The following is a 24,416-nucleotide window of genomic DNA, read 5'->3' as shown; positions in this document are numbered from 1 at the left end:
AACATAAATTTATGAAAAAAAAGATGGGTGGAACTTAGATAATTGAACATGAGGTTGATGCAGCTGGGATGGAGATTCTGAAGTGGTGTAAGCATGGATTGTTTGGGGATATTAAGAAGTACTGTCTTATTAGAGGGGAAACCAGTTTGTGTTGGAGAGATGAAACGTGACCTGAAGATAGTATGTTATGTTGAGAATTTTAGACTTGGTGTGGTGCGCTAATTATTGATTCTTCAGTAGATTGGCATGCTAGAAAGTAGTGTTTTAGGAAGCTTTATATGTAAGCAAATTAATTATTTGATTTTGTTGACAGCTCTTGGAATAAACTTAACTCTGAATTGAAAGTAGCAAAATTTAAAGATATTAAAAGTAATGAATATAATTGATACAGCTGTAGCTATGCAGCAACTTGTAAATCATTAGCCAGTGTATTAAAGCAAGTTAACTAACATGGAAATTTCAAATCATGTTCTCCCTTATAATACCAGCTACTTTTTAATTGCAGGTTTAGTACCTCAAGACAAACACTTATGTGGATTCCAGATTCCTTTTTTTCCAGGTATTTCATATAATTCTTTAGTACCTTTTTTTAAAATACAGTTGATTATTTATTAAAACAGTAAAAAATAAATATTTTTGTGTATCGAATACAAAAGCTTAACTCTTAAAATATAATTTTTAAATTGTTATTTTACCTTGGAGATAGGATGATTCATTTGTGTTGGTCTTTGATGTTTGAAAGACTTAGAGCATTTTATTCATACTCAGATTTTAAAAACTAACTCTGTCTTAATGTTAATGACTTCTAGTTTGCTGAGTGGAAGAATTTCAACACTTCGAGATGAAACTGGTGCTGTGAGTATAACAATGTTGATGTATGTTCTAAATTAGATCAAAAAATGCTTATAATGTTTGATCCTTATACTCTAAGAAGACAGGGAAACTACTCTTTTAATAACTACTAAATGAAAGTATATGTACTTAAAGATTTTGATTTCTTGTCATGAATAGTGTTTCTGTAATTATAGAAGAGAACTTGAAACTGGGAATACTGCATATAGCAATTTAAGTAATCATGATTAGAGAGATTGTAGGATCTGAGCTTACATTGTCAAGAGAGGAAATATTTCTTTTAATCAGTAATTGAAACTCGAACAGTAAATAGATGAATGTAAATATTAAAATATTTCAATATTGGTAAGATGTTGCAAAAAGTTCTACAATTTTTTATTTTGGAGAATAACCTTATGAACTTGTGCAGCAATGGTGGAGTGAGGGTAGTAAAGAACTATTAAATTTCAGTTAAAAAAAATTGGTTTGTAAATTTAAAAAGCAGTTGTAATATGAACAATAGCATGTAAAGTAAATGTCTAGGGCTCACAAAAGCAAGTAAGACTTTCATTTGGGAGGCAACAAAGTGACCAGAGGTGTTTATTTGCTGTGATGAGATTTGCAGATGGAATAAAGCAGCACAAGTAGATATGTCCATGTGAGATTAGAAAAAGGACATCAGTAATTAGATCTCTACAAATCTGTGGTGTTTTCTTCAACTTCTGATTGATTCTAATAAAAACAAAAGCAAGAATTTATGAAGCCATAAGAACTTCATTCACTGTATATAGTAACTGATTATAATATAAGAAGGTTTATTATTTGCTACCATTCTGCTGTGTAATTGACTTACATAAGCTTTAAAAGGTGTTCAGAGCTTTTGTAATTGGTTCAGAATAGTGTTGGCATACATTCCTGTAAAAAGTTATCAATTATGTATTTCATATTTTTTAAGCATTTTATTTTCCCCATATGTATTCTGTGGTGCTGTGTTTTTTATTTTAAAAAATTTTGTTGTTGTTGTCACCCTCCCCTTCACCCTACACCCAGCCCTTGAGGAAATTGAGATAGTCGTATGTAAAAGTGTTACTGTTTTCCAGTTTAGACAGCAGTATGCAGTTTTACTTTTCTTGATTGCCTGGTGTGTATTATAAAAGTACATTGTTGTTTTAATTATTCACTTATGAATCACAAATTATGTAAATCACAATCACTGTCACCAATAATTAGTGATCAGATGATGTAAGAAAGTATTATTCATGCATAATGTTTTCAGAGTATTTATTGAATTCTAGAATATTTCAGATAAAAATTTTCCCTTTGGTGTCCCTTTCACCAAATATATCAATTAAATAGAAATGAGAAAGTGGACTTATTTGATACCATTTTTCCTGCACCTTAAAATATAATCAATCTAACAACAGCTTTTCAGGTGGAGAAAAGACACCACTACTACCACATAAATGCACACGGTTATAACTACATTTCAATTTTAGAAACATTAAAATTTAATAAGAGTGGAGTCAAGGAAATATAGTATTTAAATAATTCAGTTTTTGTTCCCTAAGTTAGTGTTACAGATATTAAAGTTAGAAGTTTAATTTATAATTTGAAAGTAAAATTTGTAATTCTTTATTTACAGATATTTATTGATAGAGATCCAGCAGCGTTTGCACCCATTTTAAATTTTCTTCGGACAAAAGAACTAGACTTAAGGTAAGAAATGTATTTTTTTTAAGTAAATTTTTTATTCAAAGGTATGGTTTTGGGTATATTTTATGAAGAAAAGTTTTTTTCCCTGCCCCAAGATTATTTTTGTTTAAAAGTTTCATCAGAATTAAACTGTCATAGATACAGGCCACCATCATCCCTTCCTCTGGGTTACTCTGATAGCTTTCTTACCAATTTGCCTGTCTTCATTCTTATATCCCTTCAATTCATTTTTCACACTGTAGCCACAATTAACTTCTGAAAATGTAAATCTAATCTGGTTATTCCTCTGCTTACAGCTCTTACGTGTTACTGGATTAATGGCTAAGGATTTTGGACTTCCTGTTGTTTCTTAAGGCTCTCTCTAATCTAGCTCCTGCTTCATTTCTGTTGCTTCAACACTTTCAACTCTTTCTGCTCTCAGCTTGATTCTGATCATTTCAATGATCCCTGCTGTGTCTGCCTGATGCAGGTGTTCAGAGTTTCCTGTACTGCCACTACCCCAGTCGTCTATCTTCCATTAGACTTTAAATTCTAAAAGGACAAGTTGTTTACTGTATACCTGTAGGATCGAGCATTGTGCTTGATGCATAGCGATATTTTTCTTCGGTGGGTAAATGAATGACCATTTAAACTATTTCTTTAACTTTGCCATAGTCTACAATCTACAATGGAAGCTACAATCTAATTTGTATTTTATTGTTTTATTTCATATATTCCTAATGAACTTTCACTTAAGGACTTATTAATACTTTTTGAGATAACACCTTTTAGAATTCTAATTGTTTCTTTAAGCTGCTTCTTTATAATATTGTATAATTTGGGGCTTATATTTACTCGAATATGCGCTCCTTGAAAGCAAAGATTTTTTTGTTTGGTTTGTTCCTTGCTGTATTCCCAGTGTTGTTAAAATGGCACGTATAGTAGCTGCTCAATAGATATTTATTGAATGAATAAAAGAGTTTGTTGGGGCTTTTTGTTTGTCTATTTCTTGGCCTGGGGTGGAAGTGGGAAGTATATTACTAACTACTTACTTTTGGGGTAAAATTATTTTTAGCATTTGATTAAAGCCTAAATTTACTCCTAGTCAGTGTCCTTGTGACTAATCCACGACTAAATCACCCATGAAAGGCAGAAATATAATAGTTTAAATATTTGTATTCACTGCTTTTCTTTCAACTTGCTTCTTTATTTCATTTAGGGAAGCCTAGCAAACTTAAGTTCTCTGAGTAGTACCTTCTAAAAGGAGGTGGGAAGGAATTGAAAAAAGAATACTATGTTCTACTTCTGTTTTTTGCATAAAATTCTTGTATTGCACTTATCACACTGTATTATCATTATCATATTTGTCTGTCTTCCCCAGACAAATAATTAGCCAGTGCTACTGTACTGTTAACACAAGTAGTTTTGAAATAGAATAAGAAAGTTTTAACTGTTCTTATTAAACTAGTTACAACCAATTTCACAAATAAAAGCAATTTAATATCGCAATTACAGGTGTTCATTAGGCCTACGGAATTTTTTTTCTCTGTTGTTTTTTAAGACTTCTTTTTTTAATAGCAGTTTCAGGTTTACAGCAAAATTGAGAGGGAGGTACAGAGATTTCCCATGTGCCCCCTGCCTTCATTATCAACCTCCTCCACTGTTAACATCATTTACCAGAATGATACATTTTTTTTTTTTTTACAATTGATGTGAACCTACATTGACATCATAGTCACCCGAAGTCCATAGTTTACATTTGGTTCACTTGGTGTTGTACATTTTATGAGTTAGCACAAATGTATAATGACACGTGTTCATCTTTATAATACTGTACAAAGTATTATTTCCATAATTTGGCTTTTTCCAGAATGTCATATTTGGAATCACACAGTCTGTAGCCTTTTCTGATTGGCTTCTTTCACTTAATATTATGCAGTTAGGTTTCCTCCATGTCTATTCATGTTATTTCTTTTTAATGCTGATAATATTTCATTAGCTGAATATACCAGTTTATTTTTCCACTCACCTACTAAAGAGGACATTTTGGTTGCTTCCAAGTTTTGGCTGTTAGGAATAAAGCTGCTATAAAACCATCCATGTGCAGGTTTTCGTGTGGTCGTAAGATTTCAACTCCTTTGGGTAAATACCAAGGAGTGCAGTTGCTGGATCGTATGGTAAGAGTTTTATAGGACCCTCAGACTGTCTTTCAGAGTGGCTGTAGCATTTTGCTTTCCCACCAGCAATGTATGACAGTTCTTACTGCTTCACATCCTTGCCAGCATTTGGTGTTAGGATTCTGGATTTTGGCCATGTTAACTAATGTGTAGTAGAAACTCATTGTTTTAATTTGCATTTGCTTAATGACATATGATGTGGAGCATCTTTTCATAGGCTTATTTGCTACCTCTGTATCTTCCTCGGTTAAGGTCTTTGGCCCATTTTTTAATTGAATTTGTTTCCTTATTGTTGAGTTTTAAGAGTTCTTTGTATATTTTGGATAACAGTCCCTTATCAAATTTGTCTTCTGCAAATATTTTCTCTCATTCTGTGGCTTGTCTTATTTCCTTGACATTGTCTTTCATAGAGCAGAAGTTTTTAATTTTCATGAAATCTAGCTTATCCTTATTCCTCTCATGGATTATGTCTTTTGGTTGTATCTAAAAAGGTATCACCATACCCACTGTCACTGAGGTTTTCTCCTAACTGTTATCTTCTTTGAGCTTTTTAGTTTTGCATTTTACCTTTAGGTCTGTGAATCATTTTGAGTTAATTTTTGTGAAGGGTGTAAGGTCTGTGTTTAGACTAATTTCTCTCTCTTTTTTTTGCATGCAGATGTCCAGTTGTTTCAGCACCATTTGTTACTCCATTGTTTTGCCTTTGCTCCTTTGTCATAGATCAGTTGACTATGTGTATGGGATCTATTTCTGGGCTTTCTGTTCTATTCCATTGATCTGTTGTTGATTCTTTTCACCAGTACTGTGCTTGATTTTTCTAGCTTTATAATAAAGCTTGAAGTTGGGTAGTGGTAGTGCTCTAACTGTTCTTCTCCTTCAGTATTGTGTTGGCTATTCTGGATCTTTTGCCTTTCCATGTAAACTTTATAATCAATCTGTTGATATCCATAAAATAACTAGCTAGACTTTTGAATAGGATTACATTGAATCAGATCAAATTGGGAAGAACTAATGTCTTAACAATACTACGTCTTCCTATCCATGAACTAGGAATATCTGTCCATTTTTTCAGTTCTTTGATTTCAGTTGTCAGAGTTTTGTAGTTTTCTTCATATAGATTTTGTATATATTTTGTTAGATTTATACCTAAGTATTTCTTTTTGGGGGGTATTAATGTAAATGGTATTGTGTTTTTAATTTCAAGTTTCTCTTGTTCACCGTTGGTATATGGAAAAGCAATCGACTTTTGTACATTAACCTTGTATTCTGCAACCTTGCTATAATTGCTTATTAGTTCCAGGAGTTTTTTGTCCATTCCTTTGGATTTTCTATATAGACAATCATGTCATCTGTGATCATCAGTTTTATATATTTCTTCCCAATCTGTATGCCTTTTCTTTTCTTTTCTTGACTTGTGTAAATAAGGATTTCCAGTATGAAGTTGAAAAGGAGTGGTGAGAGGGAATATCCTTGTCTTGTAACCAGATGTTAGTGGGAAGTTTCAAATTTCTTACCATTAAATGTGATGCTAGCTATAGGATTTTTTTTTAAATAGTCTTATCAAGTTGAGAAAGCTCCCCTCTATTCCTAGTTTACTGAGACTTTTTATTATGAATGGGTGTTGGATTTTGTCACACGCTTTTTTTGCACCTATTGATATGATCATGTGAGTCTGTTGATGTGATAGATTACATTAATTGATTTTAGAATATTGAACCAGCCTTGCGTACCTGAGATAAAACCCACTTGGTTGTAGTGTATATTTCTTTTTAGACATTGTTGGATTCGGTTTGCTAATATTTTGTTGAGAATTTTTGCATCTGTGTTCATGAGAGATATTGGTCTGTAGTTTTCTTGTAATGTCTTTGTCTGGTTTTGGTATTAAGGTAGTGAGGGCCTTATAAAATGAGTTAGGAAGTGTTCTCTCTGCTTCTTTCTCTGAAAGAGAGTGTAGAGGATTGGTCTAATTTCTTCCTTCAGTGTCTGGTGGCATTCACCAGTGAATCCTGGGCACGGTGCTTTCTTTGTTGGAAGGTTATTGTTGATTCAGTTTCTTTAATACATGTAGACCGATTGAGATGGATCATCTTTCTTGTGTGAGCTCTGGCAGATGGTGTCTTTCAAGCAATTGTCCATTTCACCTAGGCTATCAAGTTTGTAGGCATAGAGTTGTTCATAGTATTCCTTTATTCTTTTAATTTTCATGGAATTTGTAGTGATGTCCCCTCTCTTTTCTGCCCAGGCAATATTTTAAAGTAAGGACAGATTATAACTGAAACCTAAAATGAATCATTTTAAACTCTTAAGCTTCTTTTTTTTTTTTTTTTTTACTTCTTATTTTCATATTACTTTCTTGTAACGTCTTTGTCTGGGTAACAGCCCTTCTTAAGGCTGATCTTTGTTTTCCTCCGCCTTCTGTTTTGCTTTTGTTTTCGGTTTCTGTTGAGAAGAGTCATTTATCTGAATTTATTTGTTCAATAAATATGGATTGCATAACAATTACATACAAGCACTGTGGTAGGCCCTGCATGAGGCATACAAACATGGATCAGAGGAGAACATGCTTGCAGGGAGCTTATAGGATAATTGGGGAGGTTAAAATATGTATGGAAATTATGGTTAAAAGCAATTAATACCATAGGAATGATTTCCACTCTTGTTTGCCTTATTAGATACTTCTGATAATTACTTGTATTAACCCTATAAAGCCCTAATCTCTCATTTAGTCATCCAATTCATCTATATATAAATGGTTTTTTTAGTAAGAAAACGTTCTTGGTGGTGTGCAGTTTTTTTATCTATACTTCTTCAAATAATTAAGGATCTTAGGAAAAAAGTAAGTTTTAAAGCCCTATGACTTTGTTCATTAAGAACCTAGTACTTTTTCTTTTTGCTTCAGATGATAATCCGAGTTGCCAGTGTTAGAGGACTTACATCATTCATTGGTTTCTTTGTAGGGGAGTGAGTATTAATGTTCTCAGGCATGAAGCAGAATTTTATGGAATCACTCCATTAGGTATGTATTCTAGTATTTTATATTTATGATTTGACCCTTTGAGCACTAAACTTGCCTAAATGAAATCTGTTTTATATCAGGTTCTAATTTTTGATGGACTACTCAGTGCTTGCTTTTTGTGGATTTTCATAGTAAAAAGGCGTTGTCAGCTGATTTAACTTAAACATTTTCCTTTTCTTTCCTTATCCTCTTTAACTAGAGAAAATAAAAGTGGAGTACTATTTTTGTGTTTGCATGTACTCTTGACAAGTTTGCTTTGAAATGTTTTTAGTAAGAAGGCTTCTCTTATGTGAAGAACTGGAGCGTTCATCTTGTGGCAGTGTCCTTTTTCATGGTTACTTGCCTCCACCAGGTACTTCTGCTTTATTTATTTAGTTCTTTTTTTTAAGTCTTTTTATCATTAAGTAAGTACAGATGTGTGAGTAGGAAAATCTGTTTCTTGATTATTGAGTTTCCTTTGTAAATCTACTAGAAAAAGTGAGAACTTTAATATTAACAGAAGTTAAGTCATACTGTGTATTAGGGTAGGGATTTGCCAAACTTTTTCTGTAAAGGGCCAGGTGGGTTTGTGAGCTAAAAGATCTCTGTGGCAACTCTTCAGCTCTGCCATAAACGCTACAGAAATGCATGGGTGAGACTGTGTCTAATAACAGCTTTATTTACGTAAAGAGCCATCAGGCTGGACTTGGCCATGGCCAGATTTGCTGACTCCTGTGTTTGAGAATTGGTTTTCGATCTCCTTTGTGGAACCCCAGGAGCTTTTTAGAGATTTAGCAGTGTACAGGGCAGAGGAGTGTGAGTGCATGTCATCTCTGCCCCTCTTCAGTGAGTTAGAAGAGTTCGGTCTTCACCTGTGTTGTAGCAGGCTTTTGAACAAGATTTCATTTTGAAAAAGGCTCTCCTGCCAAATAAGAGATGTTTGAAAGTATAAGGCAATTCAGCTGTAGAGCGGTTTAAATTAGTAAATAGTACCTAACGCATAGTAACTGTTCCATAAATGTGAAGACTAGTGACAGAATGAATGAGTTAGTGATTGATTGATTTGGTAACCTAGAGCTAGGTAAATACAGAGTATAATATGATAAGCCTTAGTCTTACTTTTTATATATATAACATAAGTATCAAATCTGTTGAATGAATTTTATTTTTTAAAAATCTCGTCTTGTTTTCTATGGTAGTTAATTATTTGCAGTAAATTGGTATATTGGAAGATAAATTTTGGCTATAATGAAATTCACATTTGTTTGTTTCTTAGCCATAATGTGAAATTTTAAATTTTTGGTAAGTGAACTTAGAAATAAACTTATCTTTTTCTTTCCTTTTATAGGTATTCCTAGTCGTAAAATAAACAACACTACTAGATCCTCTGCTGATTCTAGAAATGGACTAAATTTTACAGAAGGTGAAGCTCGAGGAAATGGTACACAGCCTGTTCTCTCTGGAACTGGGGAAGAGACTGTTAGGCTAGGTAAGCAAAGAGTACATAAATTTTAAAAGTACGTATGTTTTTAGTTCTAGATGATATTGAGTAATTATTTTTAAAGATGTGATTTTTGCTTTATCTCTTTTTAATCTAGATCTACCATTTATATCTTGAAGAATCTCACTTAACGTAATTTTTATTTAGAAAGTTCATGATCTTCTGTTAGCTCTAAATCTTTAGAACAGAGGTTGGCAGACTTTTTCTGGAAAGGGCCAGACAGTGAACATGTTGGGCTTCATGAGCTGAAGGGTCTCTGTTGGAACTGCTCAACTTTCATTGTGGCACGAAAGCAGCGATGACGATGTATGCACAGATGTGAATGGCTGTGTTCCAGCAAAGCTTTCTTTATCAAAAGAGGTAGAGGACTGGAATTGGCCTGTTAGTCATAGTTTTGCCAACGCCTTCTTTAGAACGTAAAAGATTTCTTTTGCTAATATCAACAGGATTTCCTGTGGATCCACGAAAGGTACTAATAGTAGCTGGCCATCACAACTGGATTGTAGCTGCATATGCCCATTTTGCTGTGTGTTACAGGTATTGTATAATTAATAATGGTTTGCTTTTTATTTTGGGGGGTATATTTTAATATTGTGATTTTATTTTTATAGATTTAAGAGCTATTTATTTTAGTCATCAAATATTTTTCCTTCATATTTTGCCCACTTCTGTATCTCCTGATTAGATTTAGTTTGCTTTTATTCTCACAACTAATTTGGTAAATATTATTGATAGCCTTAGTATGTCTTATATATTGCATATACAGTGTGAACTGTGATATAACTGAGATATCTTGAAGTTACATCTTCTTGCTTAGTATATCCAGCTTCTGAATCATTTAACTATTGTATTAAATGATGAGGCAGGATTGTTAATGTGAGCCCTGTGTTTTTTGTCTATAATGATTGAGTCTTTTGTACTATACGGTAGGGGAGAATAGGACCCTACATTGGTCATGACTGCCATATGGTTGGGAGCGAGGTGAAGCAGGACAGTTGTAGGCAGAAGTGATGTAGTTTAACATCTATACTGTGTGAGCTTTACACAGAGGTAGTTTGGTTTTACTAATTCTTGCATTCTCAGTAACTAACAGGGAACAAGGAAAAGTGTACACCAGTGATTTCTCTTTTTCAATTGGAAAAAAGGTAGGATTATTAGTTCAAAATCACTGTATGCAATGAGAAATGTTGATGACAGGAAATGGCGTAGAAGAATAAAAATGGTTAGGATATACTAACTTAGACTATGATCCTATTGAATTTAATTGCCAAAATATCAAAAACATATAAATATTTTGTCACTATTGAATTTAGTTAAGAAAAAGTAGCCACAATAGATTAAAAATATTTAAAATGTCTTCTAAAGTTTACAGATACATTTAAAGGATCCCAGATGTATTGAATAAAAGAAAAAACCCTTCAGTTTATGAGAGATTTGCCATATGTGTTAAAGGAAAAAAAAAAGACCTCATATCAGTAATCTGCACTTTATATTTTCGTTGCAGTAGAGATTTGGTGCACACTTCATTTTGAGAGCGTTCTCTTGATATGTATTTTTAATATTATTGAGTAGTATGAAAAATATTTTTTGGATGATTTCTTTCAGGGATGATTTATATGAAGCAAGACTGATTTGAAAAAGGGATTTTCTTTTTTTTTTTTTTTTTGCGGTACGCAGGCCTCTCACTGTTGTGGCCTCTCCCATTGCGGCCTCTCCTGTTGCGGAGCACAGGCTCCGGACGCGCAGGCTCAGCGGCCATGGCTCATGGGCCCAGCCCACTCTGCGGCACGTGGGATCTTCCTTCACCGGCTCACGATCCCGTGTCCCCTGCATCGGCAGGCGGACTCTCAACCACTGCGCCACCAGGGAAAGCCCGAATTTTTTTTTAAGAGTGTTGTTTTAAACTTACCAGCTTATGGACCTAAATTGAGAAATGGTTTTAGATTTTGCTTTGTTTGTTTAAATATTATGTACATTTTTTTGATAGGGGATTCCAAAGGAGTTAGTTGTATAACGATTATACCAAGTTATCCAGGTGTAACAGCATAATTTATGTTACTGCACAGCAGTGCTAAAGATTGTGACTTGCCAGACAGGGACACATGGTATTGCACAAAATTTCACTCACTGAGTGACTAATGTAAGAAAGATGATGCTGTTACATATTCCATTCTTTGTTTTTGCTTTTGACCATGACTTTTCTTTGCTTTCACTGAGTGTTGATTTCAGAGCAATATGCCCATGCAAAGTGACAAAGGGAAAGAATTAAGGACATATTAGATTTTCTCATGTACAGTTAAATCATTCAACACAATGCCAATAAAAAGATTTCAGAAGAAAGGAAAATATTCAAATTATTTTAAGTGTAATCATTTTAATAAATTGTTTTTCCACAGCTTTTTATATCAATAAATTTAAAACCTTAAAAAAGGAAAGAGTAGCACAGTGAAATATTTTTCACCTATATTCATTAATTTTCTACCTTGTTAGGTTTTACTTCTATATTTCTTTTTTCTTGCTCAGTTTACAACCCGTCACTTGTATTAATGAAGAGTATTTGTGTAGATTGTTTCCCTTTTGGAGGTTATATTACACTTTAGATCTTTAATCCATGTGGAATTTACTTTTTGTATATGGTGTTAGATTTAGCAATCTGTTTTATTTTCTTCCAAGTGGGTGGCTAATTATGTTCTGATTATTACATAAATCATCCTTTCTCATTGAATATGAAAGCCCCCTTTATCTTGCTTTATATTTATTTTTATATACTTGAATCTAATTTTAGACTTTTTTTTTCCATTGATGGACATTTAGATTGTTTCCCTGTCTTGGTTATTGTAAACAATGCTGCTATGAACATGGGGGTGCAGATATCTTTTCAAACTAGTGTTTTCATTTCCTTTGAATATATTGCCAGAACTGGAATTGCTGAATCATAGGGTAGAGCTATACTTAATATTTTTGAGGAAACTCTACACTGTTTTCCATAGTGGCTGTACCAGTTTACAGTCCCACCAACAGTGCACAAGGGTTCCCTTTTCTCCACATCCACACCAGCATTTGTTATCTCGTGTCTTTTTGATGATGACCATTCTGACAAGTGTGAAGTGATATCTTACTGTGGTTTTAATTTGCATCTCCCTGATGACAAGTGATGCTGAGCATCTTTTCAGGTACCTGTTGGCCGTTTGTATATATTTGGAAAAATGTCTATTCAAGTCCTTTGTACCATTTTCTAATTGGATTATTTGGTTTTTTGCGATTGAGTTGTATGAGTTGTTTATATTTTTTGGATATTGACCCCCTTATCAGATATATGGTTTGCAAATATTTTTTCCTATTCCATAGGTTATTTTTTCACTTTGTTGATAGTTTCTTTTTCTGTGCAGATGCTTTTTTCGTTTGATGTAGTCCCACTTGTTTATTTTTTATTTTGCTGCTTGTGCTTTAGGTGTCATTTTCAAAAAAAAAATTATTACCAAGACACATGTCAAGGAGCATTTTTCCTATGTTTTCTTCTAGGAGTTTCATGGTTTTAGGTCTTACATTTAAGTCTTTAATCCATTTTGAGTTTATTTTTGTGAGTGTTGTAAGGTACAGGTCAAATTTCATTCTTTTACATGTGAATATCCAATTTTCCTCACACCATTAATTGAAGGGAAAATGCCTTTTCTCCAGACACTATTCTTGGCTCCCTTGTCAAATTCTAGATGACTGCATATGCTTGGGTTTATTTCTGGGCTCTTGATTCTGTTTCATAGGCCTATTTGTTGATCATCTTAATTATTCCCTTCATTATCTGCTGAGAATTCAGAATAGGAGATTGAGTATTTTTGTGTATTGGGTTAGATGGAAGAGAAACAAGATAAAGCATTTTTATGTGTTAAAGAGAAAGACTTGCATATATGTTTAACTTCACAGTTTAACCTTTGAGAGGTAGAATCAACTGCCTTTCTAATCAACTTGGCAGTGAGGTGTTGGAAAGAAAACAGTGAAAGTTATATTGAGAAAGGTCCAGTAGAAAATAAACAGTGAGGGATTTTATGCTGATATACAGTGTGGTTTTTACAAAAAAAAAAAGAAGAACAACAACATAGGCAAACAAAATTGTTCTAATAAACGTAGCTCATCCATCTTGACCACAAAGAAAGAATCATTGTGTCCTTATATTTCTGCCTTCGTATGGTACCCTCTCCAAACCACAGTTGTGTTTTTAGTTGGAGGGTCTCCTAACTAACCTCCAAATCCCTCTATCTGGCTGGGGTCCAGCTCTTGAAGGAAAATAGGCAAAGGGAAACCCTAATTGACAGAATCTGGTGTGACAAATCATTTTAGCACTGAGCAGAAATTATGGATTTGGGAGTGGGGAAAGGAGTGGGGAGATGTGGGAAGGAGGGAGAGCTCTTCAAAATAAGATAACTCAGCTCTAGAGTTATGAGGTATCCCCTCACACTGGTCAGAATGCCCATCATCAAAAAATCTACAAACAGTAAATGCTGGAGAGGGTGTGGAGAAAAGGGAACTCTCTTGCACTGTTGGTGGGAATGTAAATTGATGCAGCCACTGTGGAGAACAGTATGGAGGTTCCCTAAGAAACTAAAAATAGAACTACCGTATGACCCAGTAATCCCAACACTAGGCATATACCCTGAGAAAACCATAATTCAAAAGGACACATGTACCCCAATGTTCATGGCAGCACTATTTACAATAGCCAGGACATGGAAACAACCTAAATGTCCATCGACAGATGAATGGATAAAGAAGATACGGTACATATATACAATGGAATATTACTCAGCCATAAAAAGGAACGAAATTAGGTCATTTGTAGAGATGTGGATTGACCTAGAGTCTGTCACACAGAGTGAAGTAAGCCAGAAAGAGAACAACAAATATTGTATATTAATGCATATATGTGGAATCTAGAAAAATGGTACAGATGAACCTATTTGTAGGGCAGGAATAGAGACGTAGACGTAGAGAACAGACGTGTACACAGGGGGAAGGGGAGGGTGGGATGAATTGGGAGATTTGGTTTTACATAAACACACTACCATGTGTAAAATAGATAGCTAGTGGGAACCTGCTGTATAGCACAGGGTGCTCAGCTTGGTGCTCTGTGATGACCTAGATGGGTGGGGTGGGAGGGCATGGGAGGGAGGTCCAAAAGGGAGGGTATATATGTATAACATATAGCTGATTCACTTCATTGTACAGCAGAAACTAACACAACATTGTAAAGCAATTTTACTCCAATTAAAAAATAATAACTCAGCTCTAGAGGCTCCTGATGAGAAAAGGTTGGGAAACCATCTAGTTCCATAAAAGTTGCTTCTAAATATTGAGAAATGAATTGGACTTTTAAGTTATGATTTATTGGGGTATTATTTTATGCCAGGCATTACACTAAAGGCTCTTGTATACATTTTCTCATTTAATTATTCCAACAACCTGTGGCATGGATCTCATCGTCCCCATTTTACTAGTGAGGAAATCAGTTTGGAGAAAAAAGTACCCCAGGTCATCCTGAGGAAAGAAGTGACAGGATTCTCAACTAAATCCTGAGTCTAAAGCCACTGCTCTTCACCACTGTGCCCACCATGCCTTTCTTTTAAATTACAGCCTTCCAAACATGGCTATTCCATTTGCATTTTAATTGCTCAAAAACATCTTACAATCAGTATTACCTTGTTGCTCCATGTGATTGTATTGAGATCTGGGTGTCAGGAGCTGTTAATACCTCTCTCCATCCCAATGCTTCCCATGTCCCTGGCACACAGAAGATACCTAAGAATGCATCAGAATAAATGCTGTGTTCCTGGTCTCTGGTGTTAGTAACGTCAAACAATTTTGACAACATTATTAGTAATTCTTTGACTCAGTGGGACAGGCAGTGGGCTCAGTCTGAGGGCTACCCCTCCTCACCTTATGGTTTCTATTCCTAAGGGAGTGGACTGGGGTGGAAACATCTAACAAACAAATCAACTGAACAACAAAGTTTCAGCTGCAGAGACTTATGAGAAGAAAATAACATAGGTGACTTGTATTAGTTTCTTACTGCTGTTCTAACAAATTACCACACATTTAGTTTCTTAAAACAACACAGTTATCATCACTCAGTTCTGGAGTTCAGAAGAGTTCAAACTAGATCTTGCTGGGCTAAAATCAAGGTATTGGCAGGGCTGGGTTCCTTTTGGAGGCTCCAGCAGAGAATCTGTTTCTTTGCCCTTCCCGGCTTCTAGAGGCCGTCTGTGTTCCTTGGATCACAGTTCCTTTTTCTGTCTTTAAAACCAGCAGCATGGCATCTTCAGATCTCTTCCCTAACTCCCACTCTCCTACCTCTGCTTATAAGGACTTTTATGATTACATTGGTTGCACCTGGATAATCCTTCCATCTCTTTAATTTAATCACAACTGTGAAGCCCCTTTGCCATATAAGGTAACATATTCACCGGCTTCAGCAGTTTGGATGAGGACATGTTTGGGGAGCCATTATTCTGCTTACCACATTTGGTGAGGAGTGCCATAGTTCAGATGGATAGGACAGACATCAACTTGGAGGTGAATATTACTCTTCTAGTTTGGATTTTAATTAGCTTGTACAAGACACCTACTGAGACAGGTCTTTTTTTTTTTATTTTGGAATATAGTTGATTACAATGTTCTGTTAGTTTCAGGTATATAGCAGAGTTGATTCAGTCATACACATACATATATCCATTCTTTTTCAGATTCTTTTCCCATTTAGGTCATCACAGAATACTGAGTAGAGTTCCCTATGCTTTACAGTAGGTCCTTGTTGATTATCTATTTTATATATAGTATTGTGTATATGTTAATCCTAAACTCCTAATTTATCCCTCCCCTGCTGCGTTTCCACTTTGGTAACCATGTTTGTTTTCAAAGTTTGTGAGTCTCTTTCTGTTTTGTAAATAAGTTCATTTGTATTATTTTTTTTTTTTTAGATTCCACACATAGGTGATATCGTATGATAGTTTCTCTGACTTCACTTAGTCTGATAATTTGTAGGTATATCCATATTGCTACAAATGGCATTATTTCATTCTTTTTTATGGCTGAGTAATATTCCCTTGTATATAAGTATCACATCTTTATCCATTCCTCTGTCAGTGGACATTTAGGTTGCTTTCATGTCTTGGCTATTGTAAATAGTGCTGCAGTGAACGCTGTGGTGCATGTATCTTTTCAAATTATGGTTTTCTCCAGATATATGCCCAAGAGTGGGATTGCTGAATCATATGGTAGTTCTATTTTCAGTTTTTTAAGGAACCTCCATACTGTTCTCCATAGTGGCTGTACCAATTTACATTCCCACCAGGGGTGTAGGAGGGTTCCCTTTTCTCCACACCCTCTCCAGCATTTATTGATGATGGCCATTCTAATTGGTGTGAGGGGATAACTCACTGTAGTTTTGATTTGCATTTCTCTGATAATTAGTGATGTTGAACATCTTTTCATGTGCTTTTTGGCCATCTGTATGTCTTTGGAGAAATGTCTATTTAGATCTTCTGCCGATTTTTTGATTGGGTTGTTTGTTTTTTTTATATAGAGCTGCATGCTCTGTTTGTAAATTGTGGAGATTAATCCCTTGTCGGTCACTTTGTTTGCAAATATTTTCTCCCATTCTGTGGGTGGTCTTTTCATTTTGATTATCGTTTCCTTTGCTGTTCAAAAGCTTTTAAGTTTAATTAGGTCCCATTTGTTTATTTTTGTTTTTGTTTCCATTACTCTAGGAGATGGATCCAAAAAGATACTGCTACGATTTATATCTAGAGTGTTGTGCCTATGTTTTCTTCTAAGACTTTTATAGTATCTGGCCTTACATTTAGGTCTTTAATCCATTTTGAGTTTGTTTTTGTGTATGGTGTCAGAAAATGTTCTAATTTCATTCTTTTACATGTAACTATCCAGTTTTCCCAGCACCACTTATTGAAGAGACTGTCTTTTCTCCATTGTGTATGCTTGCCTCCTTTGTCATAGATTAGGTGACCATAGGTGTATGGGTTTATCTCTGGACTTTCTATCCTGTTCCATTGATTTGTATTTCTGTTTTTGTGCCAGTACCATAAGGTTTTGATTACTGCAGCTTTGTAGTATAGTCTGAAGTCAGGAAGTCTGATTCCTCCAGCTCTGTTTTTTCTTTCTCAGGGTTGCTTTGGCTTTTTGGGATCTTTCATGTTTCCATGCAAATTGTAAAATTTTTATTCTAATTCTATGAAAAATGTCAGTGGTAATTTGATAGGGATTGCATTGAATCTGTAGATTGCTTTGGGTAGTATAGTCATTTTCACAATATTGATTCTTCCAATCCAAGAACATGGTATATCTCTCCATCTGTTTGTATTGTCTTTGATTTCTTTCATCAGTGTTTTATAGTTTTCTGAGTACTGGTCTTTTGCCTGCTTAGGTAGGTTTATTCCTTTTGTTGCAATGACAAATGGGATTGTTTCCTTAATTTCTCTTTCTGATCTTTCGTTGCTAGTATGTAGTAATGCATGAGATTTCTGTGCATTAATTTTGTATCCTGCTAATTTACTGAATTCATTGATGAGCTCTAGTAGTTTTCTGGTAGCATCTTTAGGATTTTCTATGTATAGTATTGTGTCATCTGCAAACAGTGATAGTTGTACTTTTTTCCCAATTTCTGTTCTTTTTATTTCTTTTTCTTCTCTGATTGTGGTGGCTAGGACTTCCAAAACTATGTTGAATAAAAGTGGTGAAAGCGGACAACCTTGTCTTGTTCCTGATCTTAGAGGGAATGCTTTCAGCTTCTCACTGTTGAGACTGATGTTAACTGTGGGTTTGTCATATAGGGCCTTTATCATGTGGAAGTATGTTCTCTCTGTGCCCACTTTCTGGAGAGTTTTTATCATAAATGGGTGTTGAATTTTGTCAAAAGCTTTTTCTGCATCTGTTGAGGTGATCATATGGTTTTTAGTCTTCAGTTTGTTAATGTGGTATATTATACTGATTGATTTGCAGATATTGAAGAATCCTTGCATCCCTGTGATAAATCCCACTTAACTTATGGTGTATGATCCTTTTAATGTATTGTTGGATTTGGTTTGCTAGTATTGTGTTGAGGATTTTTGTGTCTATGTTCATCAGTGATACTGGCCTGTAATGTTCTTTATTTGTTTTATCTTTGTCTGGTTTTGGTATCAAGGTGATGGTGGCCTCGTAGAATGAGTTTGGGAGTGTTCCTTCCTCTGCAATTTTTTGGAATAGTTTCAGAAGGCTAGGTGTTAACTCTTCTCTAAATTTTGATAGAATTCGCCTGTGAAGCCGTCTGGTTCTGGATTTTCGTTGGAAGTTTTTTAATCACAGTTCCAATTTCAGTATTTGTGATTGGTCTGTTCTTATTTTTTGTTTCTTCCTGGCTCAGTCTTGGAAGGTTGTATGTTGTACCTTTCTAAGAATTTGTCCATTTCTTCTAGGTTGTCCATTTTATTGGCATATAGTTGCTTGTAGTAGTCTCTTGTGATCCTTTGTATTTCTGTGGTGTAAGTTGTAACTTCTTTTTCATTTCTAATTGTATTGATTTGAGCCCTCTTTTTTTTCTTGATGAGTCTGGCTAAAGGTTTATCAGTTTTGTTTATCTTTTCATAGAACTAGCTTTTAGTTTCATTGATCTTTGCTGTTGTTTTCTTTGTCTCTATTTCATTTATTTCTGCTCTGATCTTTACGATTTCTTTCCTTCTATTAACTTTGGGTTTTGTTTGTTCTTCTTTCTCGTACTACTTTAGGTGTAAGGTTAAGTTATTTATTTGAGATTTTTCTTGTTTCCTGAGGTAAGATGTATTGCTATAAACTTCCTTCTTAGAGCTGCTTTTGCTGTGTCCCATAGGTTTTGGATTGTCATCTTTTCATTGTCATTTGTCTCTAGGTATTTTTTTGATTTCCTCCTTGATATCTTCAGTGATCCATTGGTTGTTTAGTAGCATATTGTTTAGCCTCCACATGTTTGCAGGTTTTTTTACAGTTTTGTTCTTTGTTAATTGATTTCTAACCTTATAGCGTGGTCAGAAAAAGATGCTTGATATGATTTCAGTTTTCTTAAATTTACTGAGGCTTGCTTTGTCACCAAGCATGTGATCTGTCCTGGAGAATGTTCCATGTGTACTTGAGAAGAATGTGTATTCTGCTGCTTTCGGATGGCGTGTTCCATAAATATCAATTAAGTCCATGTGTTCTAATGTGTCATTTAAGGCCTGTGTTTCCTTATTGATTTTCTGTCTGGATGATCTGTCCGTTGATGTAAGTGGGGTGTTAAAGTCCCCACTATTATTATGTTACTGTCGATTTCTCCTTTCATGGTGTTAACATCTGCCTTATATATTGAGGTACTCCTATGTTGTGTGCATATGTATTTACAATTGTTATATCTTCTTGGATTGATCCCTTGATCATTTTGCAGTGTCCTTCTTTAACTCTTGTAACAGTCTTCATTTTAAAGTCTGTTTTGTGTGATACTAGTATTACTACTCCAGGTTTCTTTTGATGTCCATTTGCATGGAATACCTTTTTCTATCCCCTCAGTTTCAGTCTGAATGTGTTTCTAGATCTGAAGTGGGTCTCTTGTTGACAGGATATATATGGGTCTTGTTTTGTATCCATTCAGCCAGTCTGTGTTTTTGTTTGGAGCATTTAATCCATTTACATCTAAGGTAATTGTTGGTATGTATGTTCTTATTGCCATTTTAGACACTTAGGTTCTTTGACATATATATCTATTGTCATACAATTTGCGGTTCAGCATGCTTATAGTAAATTTCAAAATCTTGTAAGGCATGTCCCCTCCACTCTCTTTCTTTGAGATCGTAATGTGGAAGATAACCACATTCTTTGCATAGCTTTTCCGACTTCAGAGCATTGGTTTACTAGGCAGCAGTAAGGAGATGGAGTGCTATAATATCAATTGAGCTTGTTCTGTCTTGTTTTACTTACGTGAAATTTTGTATTACATGTATGGAAAATTATAGAGCAAATATTGCTTTTTCTTTGTACTTAATTTTAACTTAAAAATAGAAGTAAATTCACATATCTTATTGAGTTAAATTATGTAATTGTTATAATCCCTCTCAAATATGTTGTCCTGATTGTTTTACTCTTTTTTGGCATCTCTTTATTTTATAATTCCCTAATTTTTCTAGAGAAAAATTATTTAGAAGTACACTCTTTGTAAAAGATTAGATACTATTTTTAAAAAGATTAGATCGTATTTAGCTTTATTATTTATATTCCTCAATTAATGATGACAAGATTACATCATTCACCTCATTAAATAGATACAGCATCTCTTTCTTGAACAGTGTATGAGCCTAGTATATGTCTGCATCCACATAGCAGCATATTATCATTATTCTTGAAGTGCTGGCAATTCTTGCTTTGTGTCCAGTCTGACAGTTCCTAAGAGCCATCTCTATTTCATTTCTCAATGTTTGTCAGTATTTAGAGTTTATTAGATAATTATTTCCATTTGTGTGTTTCAACACATGAATCCCATCTGGTGGCTGAAGTGGGTAATTACAGACCATCCATTGCCTAGGAAAAAATAATACATATTTCTGTGTATTGCTTTTAAGTGTAAGCAAATCATTAGTTCTTGAAATTAATAAGAAGGTTGAATTGCATATTTTTGTGAATTATAGTTGTATTTATTGTGCGTTTTTAAAGAAAAATGAAGCTAAAGTGATTTTATTTAGGTTAGGTGATCATCATTTATGAATACTAAAGTTTGATTTTTGTGGTGAATATGTCATGTAGTATATAAAGGAGCACTTATTTTCTTCACATTTATTTGTTCTCTTTAGGTAAGGCAAAGAGAATCTTTACAATTTTGTTTGTATCACTTGTTTGGTATAACTTAAAAAAATAGATACTCCATAGTTAAAGTTCAGGTCATTTATTGTCATGATTGCTTAACTGTAGGTTTTAAGTGTATGAAGACTTACTGTATAATCACAGAGAATACATGTCTGAAAGACTTAAATTCAGTTAGAACAGAAAAAATTATTAAAAATTTACAAGTGTGTTTATCAGAAGTTAAATATTAAAGCATTTTTATTCAGTCAACTGCAGATCTGAATCATGATAATAAGTTTTTACATATGGGGAATGAATAGGCTCATGAGACTTTTTTCATTTAGAATAAAACGTTTAAAATCCAGTCCTCAGAGAATGGTTTCCAAAGCCCCACATTTTATTCACTTGATTGTGCCAAGGTGTTGGAGTATACATCGTATACCAGATCACTCCATTATCTTAGTTTCCATGAATAGACTGTCATCTGAAGTTTCAAAAAAAAACGATTGGTTGAGTTTCAGTTAATAAGGGTAACAATAACTGATCAGTAACTGAAAGGAATAATAATTAGCCTGAAACTCTGATTTTTGTTGACTATTTCTATCCATAGATAATCACAGTACCAAATTTTTGTGTAGAAAAGTGAAAGGTACTACCTTTTTTTTTTTTAAAGTTACTAAAGTTTTTACAATTTGAAGGACTTGGCTAAATTATTCTTTGGAGAAGTATAGAACTCTAGGCTCCTTTTAAGTGGTTTATATGTTCTATGTATGTAAATATAAGGTCCCTCAGGAGTAATCTGGCTTTGTAGAGGATATAGATCAACAAAATTTTATATTTAATAAATATAAAGGTAGATAAATAGCTGTGACTCAATTTATTTTGGAACATTGATTTGTGTTTTTTTGCTTAAGTGCTGCTGAGTCTCACTTATGTGTCTGTTCTTGTTTAACAGAATCAAAGAATCTTCAGGATGGCAACAAGTGTTTACAAGCCCATATTTGGATTGGACTATTGAACGAGTAGCTCTGAATGCAAAAGTGGTTGGAGGTCCACATGGAGACAAAGACAAAATGGTCGCCGTTGCCTCAGAGAGTAGCATCATCTTATGGAGTGTCCAAGATGGAGGAAGTGGAAGTGAAATTGGTAGGAAAAATCTTGTGTACGCTGTTACACGTAATATTCTGAAGTTTAAGAGGGATTGCCCATAAATATTAGAACTGGTTATTGGACTAGTTATTAGTTAGCTAGAGCTGCTGCATCTTATTTTCAGGGTCCAGTAATATACAGGGCTGCTCAATGTGAGAGGAATGATCTGGTAAGGAGGGAAGAAAACTGAAACGTGACTGCTCTATAAGAATGTGCTTTTCCTGAATCCTGTTTAGTGGTGGCTGCTTTCTCTCCACCTCTTTCATACCACTGGGCCTGAAGGTTGGGTGAATAACTTTCTTGTTCCTCCTCATTTGTTGCTTCTAGGCCAGAAAGTCTCAAGCTTTTAAATCTCTTCTAAATTTCACTTGACATTCTAGTTCAGGACGATTAAGAGTTTTTGTTTGTATAGGTTTTATCTAATGATATTTACCATAATAGGAGTTAAAACTGAAATTTTAATAACTGCTTATTAATTAAAAAAATAACATAAATAAGCCCATTGCATGGTAACATGAATGACACTTTTTTTTTTTGCGGTACGGGGTCCTCTCACTGTTGTGGCCTATCCTGTTGCGGTGCACAGGCTCCGGACGCGCAGGCTCAGCGGCCATGGCTCACAGGCCCAGCTGCTCCGCAGCATGTGGGATCCTCCCGGACCGGGGCACGAACCCGTGTCCCCTGCATCGGCAGGTGGACTCTCAACCACTGCGCCACCAGGGAAGCCCCCGAATAACATTTTTAATGAAGAATAACTATATTTCCAAAAATTTTTGTGGGAAGAGTGGCAATGGTTTACAATTTTGTAAACCTCTTTAAAGTTTTATAGAATTCTGATACTTATTTCTGCTTTCAGTCTGCTACGTTTTGTTACTCTGGTTGAACTACATGAAGAGAATTTGGCTTCACACAGATACATAGTTGAAAAAAAACATATTTTTATATAGTCTTTTCAGATAATTGTGGATAGTGTTTGTTTCTGTCCCAAAATTTTGAAATGATATCGATGAACTCTGTTCATACAGATCATACTCTGTTAAATTAAAATCCATCAATCTGTTTTGTACTTTGAATGGATCTTTTGTCCTTACATAATTTTATAACATGATGCATTGGTCATTTGGAAAGTGTTGGTTTATTCTGAGTCATGTAGATCTTCCAAGTGTTGATACCTTTCATTGTACAATAGAGTAAAAAAAAAAAAAAAAAAAAATCACATTTTTTTACTATAACCACTGATCACACCTCTGAACTCTGTTGTATTAGGAAGTTGTCATGCTCGCTGTGGCAGATAAACGCTTTCCAGAATTCTGATATTCACTTGAAACACTGAGTTTGTATCATTAAAGTAACAGGTCCACTTTTCTCCCTTTTTAGGAAAGTCTACCAAATAACCAAATCTGAATTACCATAGTTTGTTAGTCGTGCTTTCACATGAAAATGGTACGCTAAGAGAAGAGCAGCTGGTTTCCTCTCAGCTCCAGCAATTGGGAAGATGCTTCTCCTCGACACAGTCATGGTACTTAGTCACACAGAATATTCAGAAGACATACACTCAAAATTGAGACTTAGTCAGTACATACTCTTACACAGATTGCTTCATCCAGGAAATTCTTAAGTTCAGCTGGCCTTGTTTTCTTCCATTGAAAGTGTGCGGCAGAGAGGAATTTAATCACTACCAGTACAGTTTACTGCCACTGCTTTGATTCATGCTAAGGTGCTCGCTCTTTTTACCCAACATTGCTTTGCACCATTAGTGCAAAGATCAACAGGAATGTTCTAGGATAAAGTGTGATATTCATACGTTTTCAACACTTTGAATATTTCAACACCATGTGTGTTTGTGGCCGATACTCAGGTAAAAGATCTCTGATGACTGGCTGGTACTGATACTGGATGCACAGAAACAAAACGCCAGGTCCAGCCACATCTGTGTATTCGTTTTTGTAAGACAGAAATGCAGTTTTGCAGACAACCTACTGTCTGCACCAGTCTTTAATTCGAGGACTTACTGTGTCATTGAAAAGTGCCGGTGTTGTGGTTTCTTTTACTGACATTTCATCTGGCAGGCTTTCACCATCGCCATCTGTCCTAGCTTTCTTAGTCTCCCAGTGATTGTGTGCCCTCCTCTAGCCAGTCCAATGCCATAACTTACCCTGTAGGATGATTCAGTGGCTTCTTCATATCTAGTTTGAAAATCTGTAACAATTTATGGCTTTTAAAACACTTTTTCCATCTTCAT

General features: G+C 34.7%; 1 protein-coding gene across 2 annotated transcripts in view; it reads left to right on the top strand.

The window, feature by feature from the left end:
- Nucleotides 1-24,416, top strand: part of KCTD3 (potassium channel tetramerization domain containing 3) — a 70,339-nt gene that overhangs the window by 3,880 nt on the left and 42,043 nt on the right. For both annotated transcript variants that reach the window (XM_004283533.3, XM_033412466.2), the window contains exons 2-9: nt 506-559; nt 810-855; nt 2,474-2,547; nt 7,658-7,716; nt 7,988-8,068; nt 9,044-9,184; nt 9,643-9,733; nt 21,981-22,171. In XM_004283533.3, coding sequence (XP_004283581.1) covers nt 506-559; nt 810-855; nt 2,474-2,547; nt 7,658-7,716; nt 7,988-8,068; nt 9,044-9,184; nt 9,643-9,733; nt 21,981-22,171 — 737 coding nt within the window. The remainder of the gene's footprint in view (nt 1-505; nt 560-809; nt 856-2,473; nt 2,548-7,657; nt 7,717-7,987; nt 8,069-9,043; nt 9,185-9,642; nt 9,734-21,980; nt 22,172-24,416) is intronic.

This window comes from Orcinus orca, chromosome 1 (genome assembly GCF_937001465.1).
Source record: "Orcinus orca chromosome 1, mOrcOrc1.1, whole genome shotgun sequence".
Taxonomy (NCBI): Eukaryota; Metazoa; Chordata; class Mammalia; order Artiodactyla; family Delphinidae; genus Orcinus; species Orcinus orca.
The sequence above is the reverse complement of the archived record's forward strand: the minus strand, read 5'-3'. Positions and strand labels throughout refer to the sequence as shown.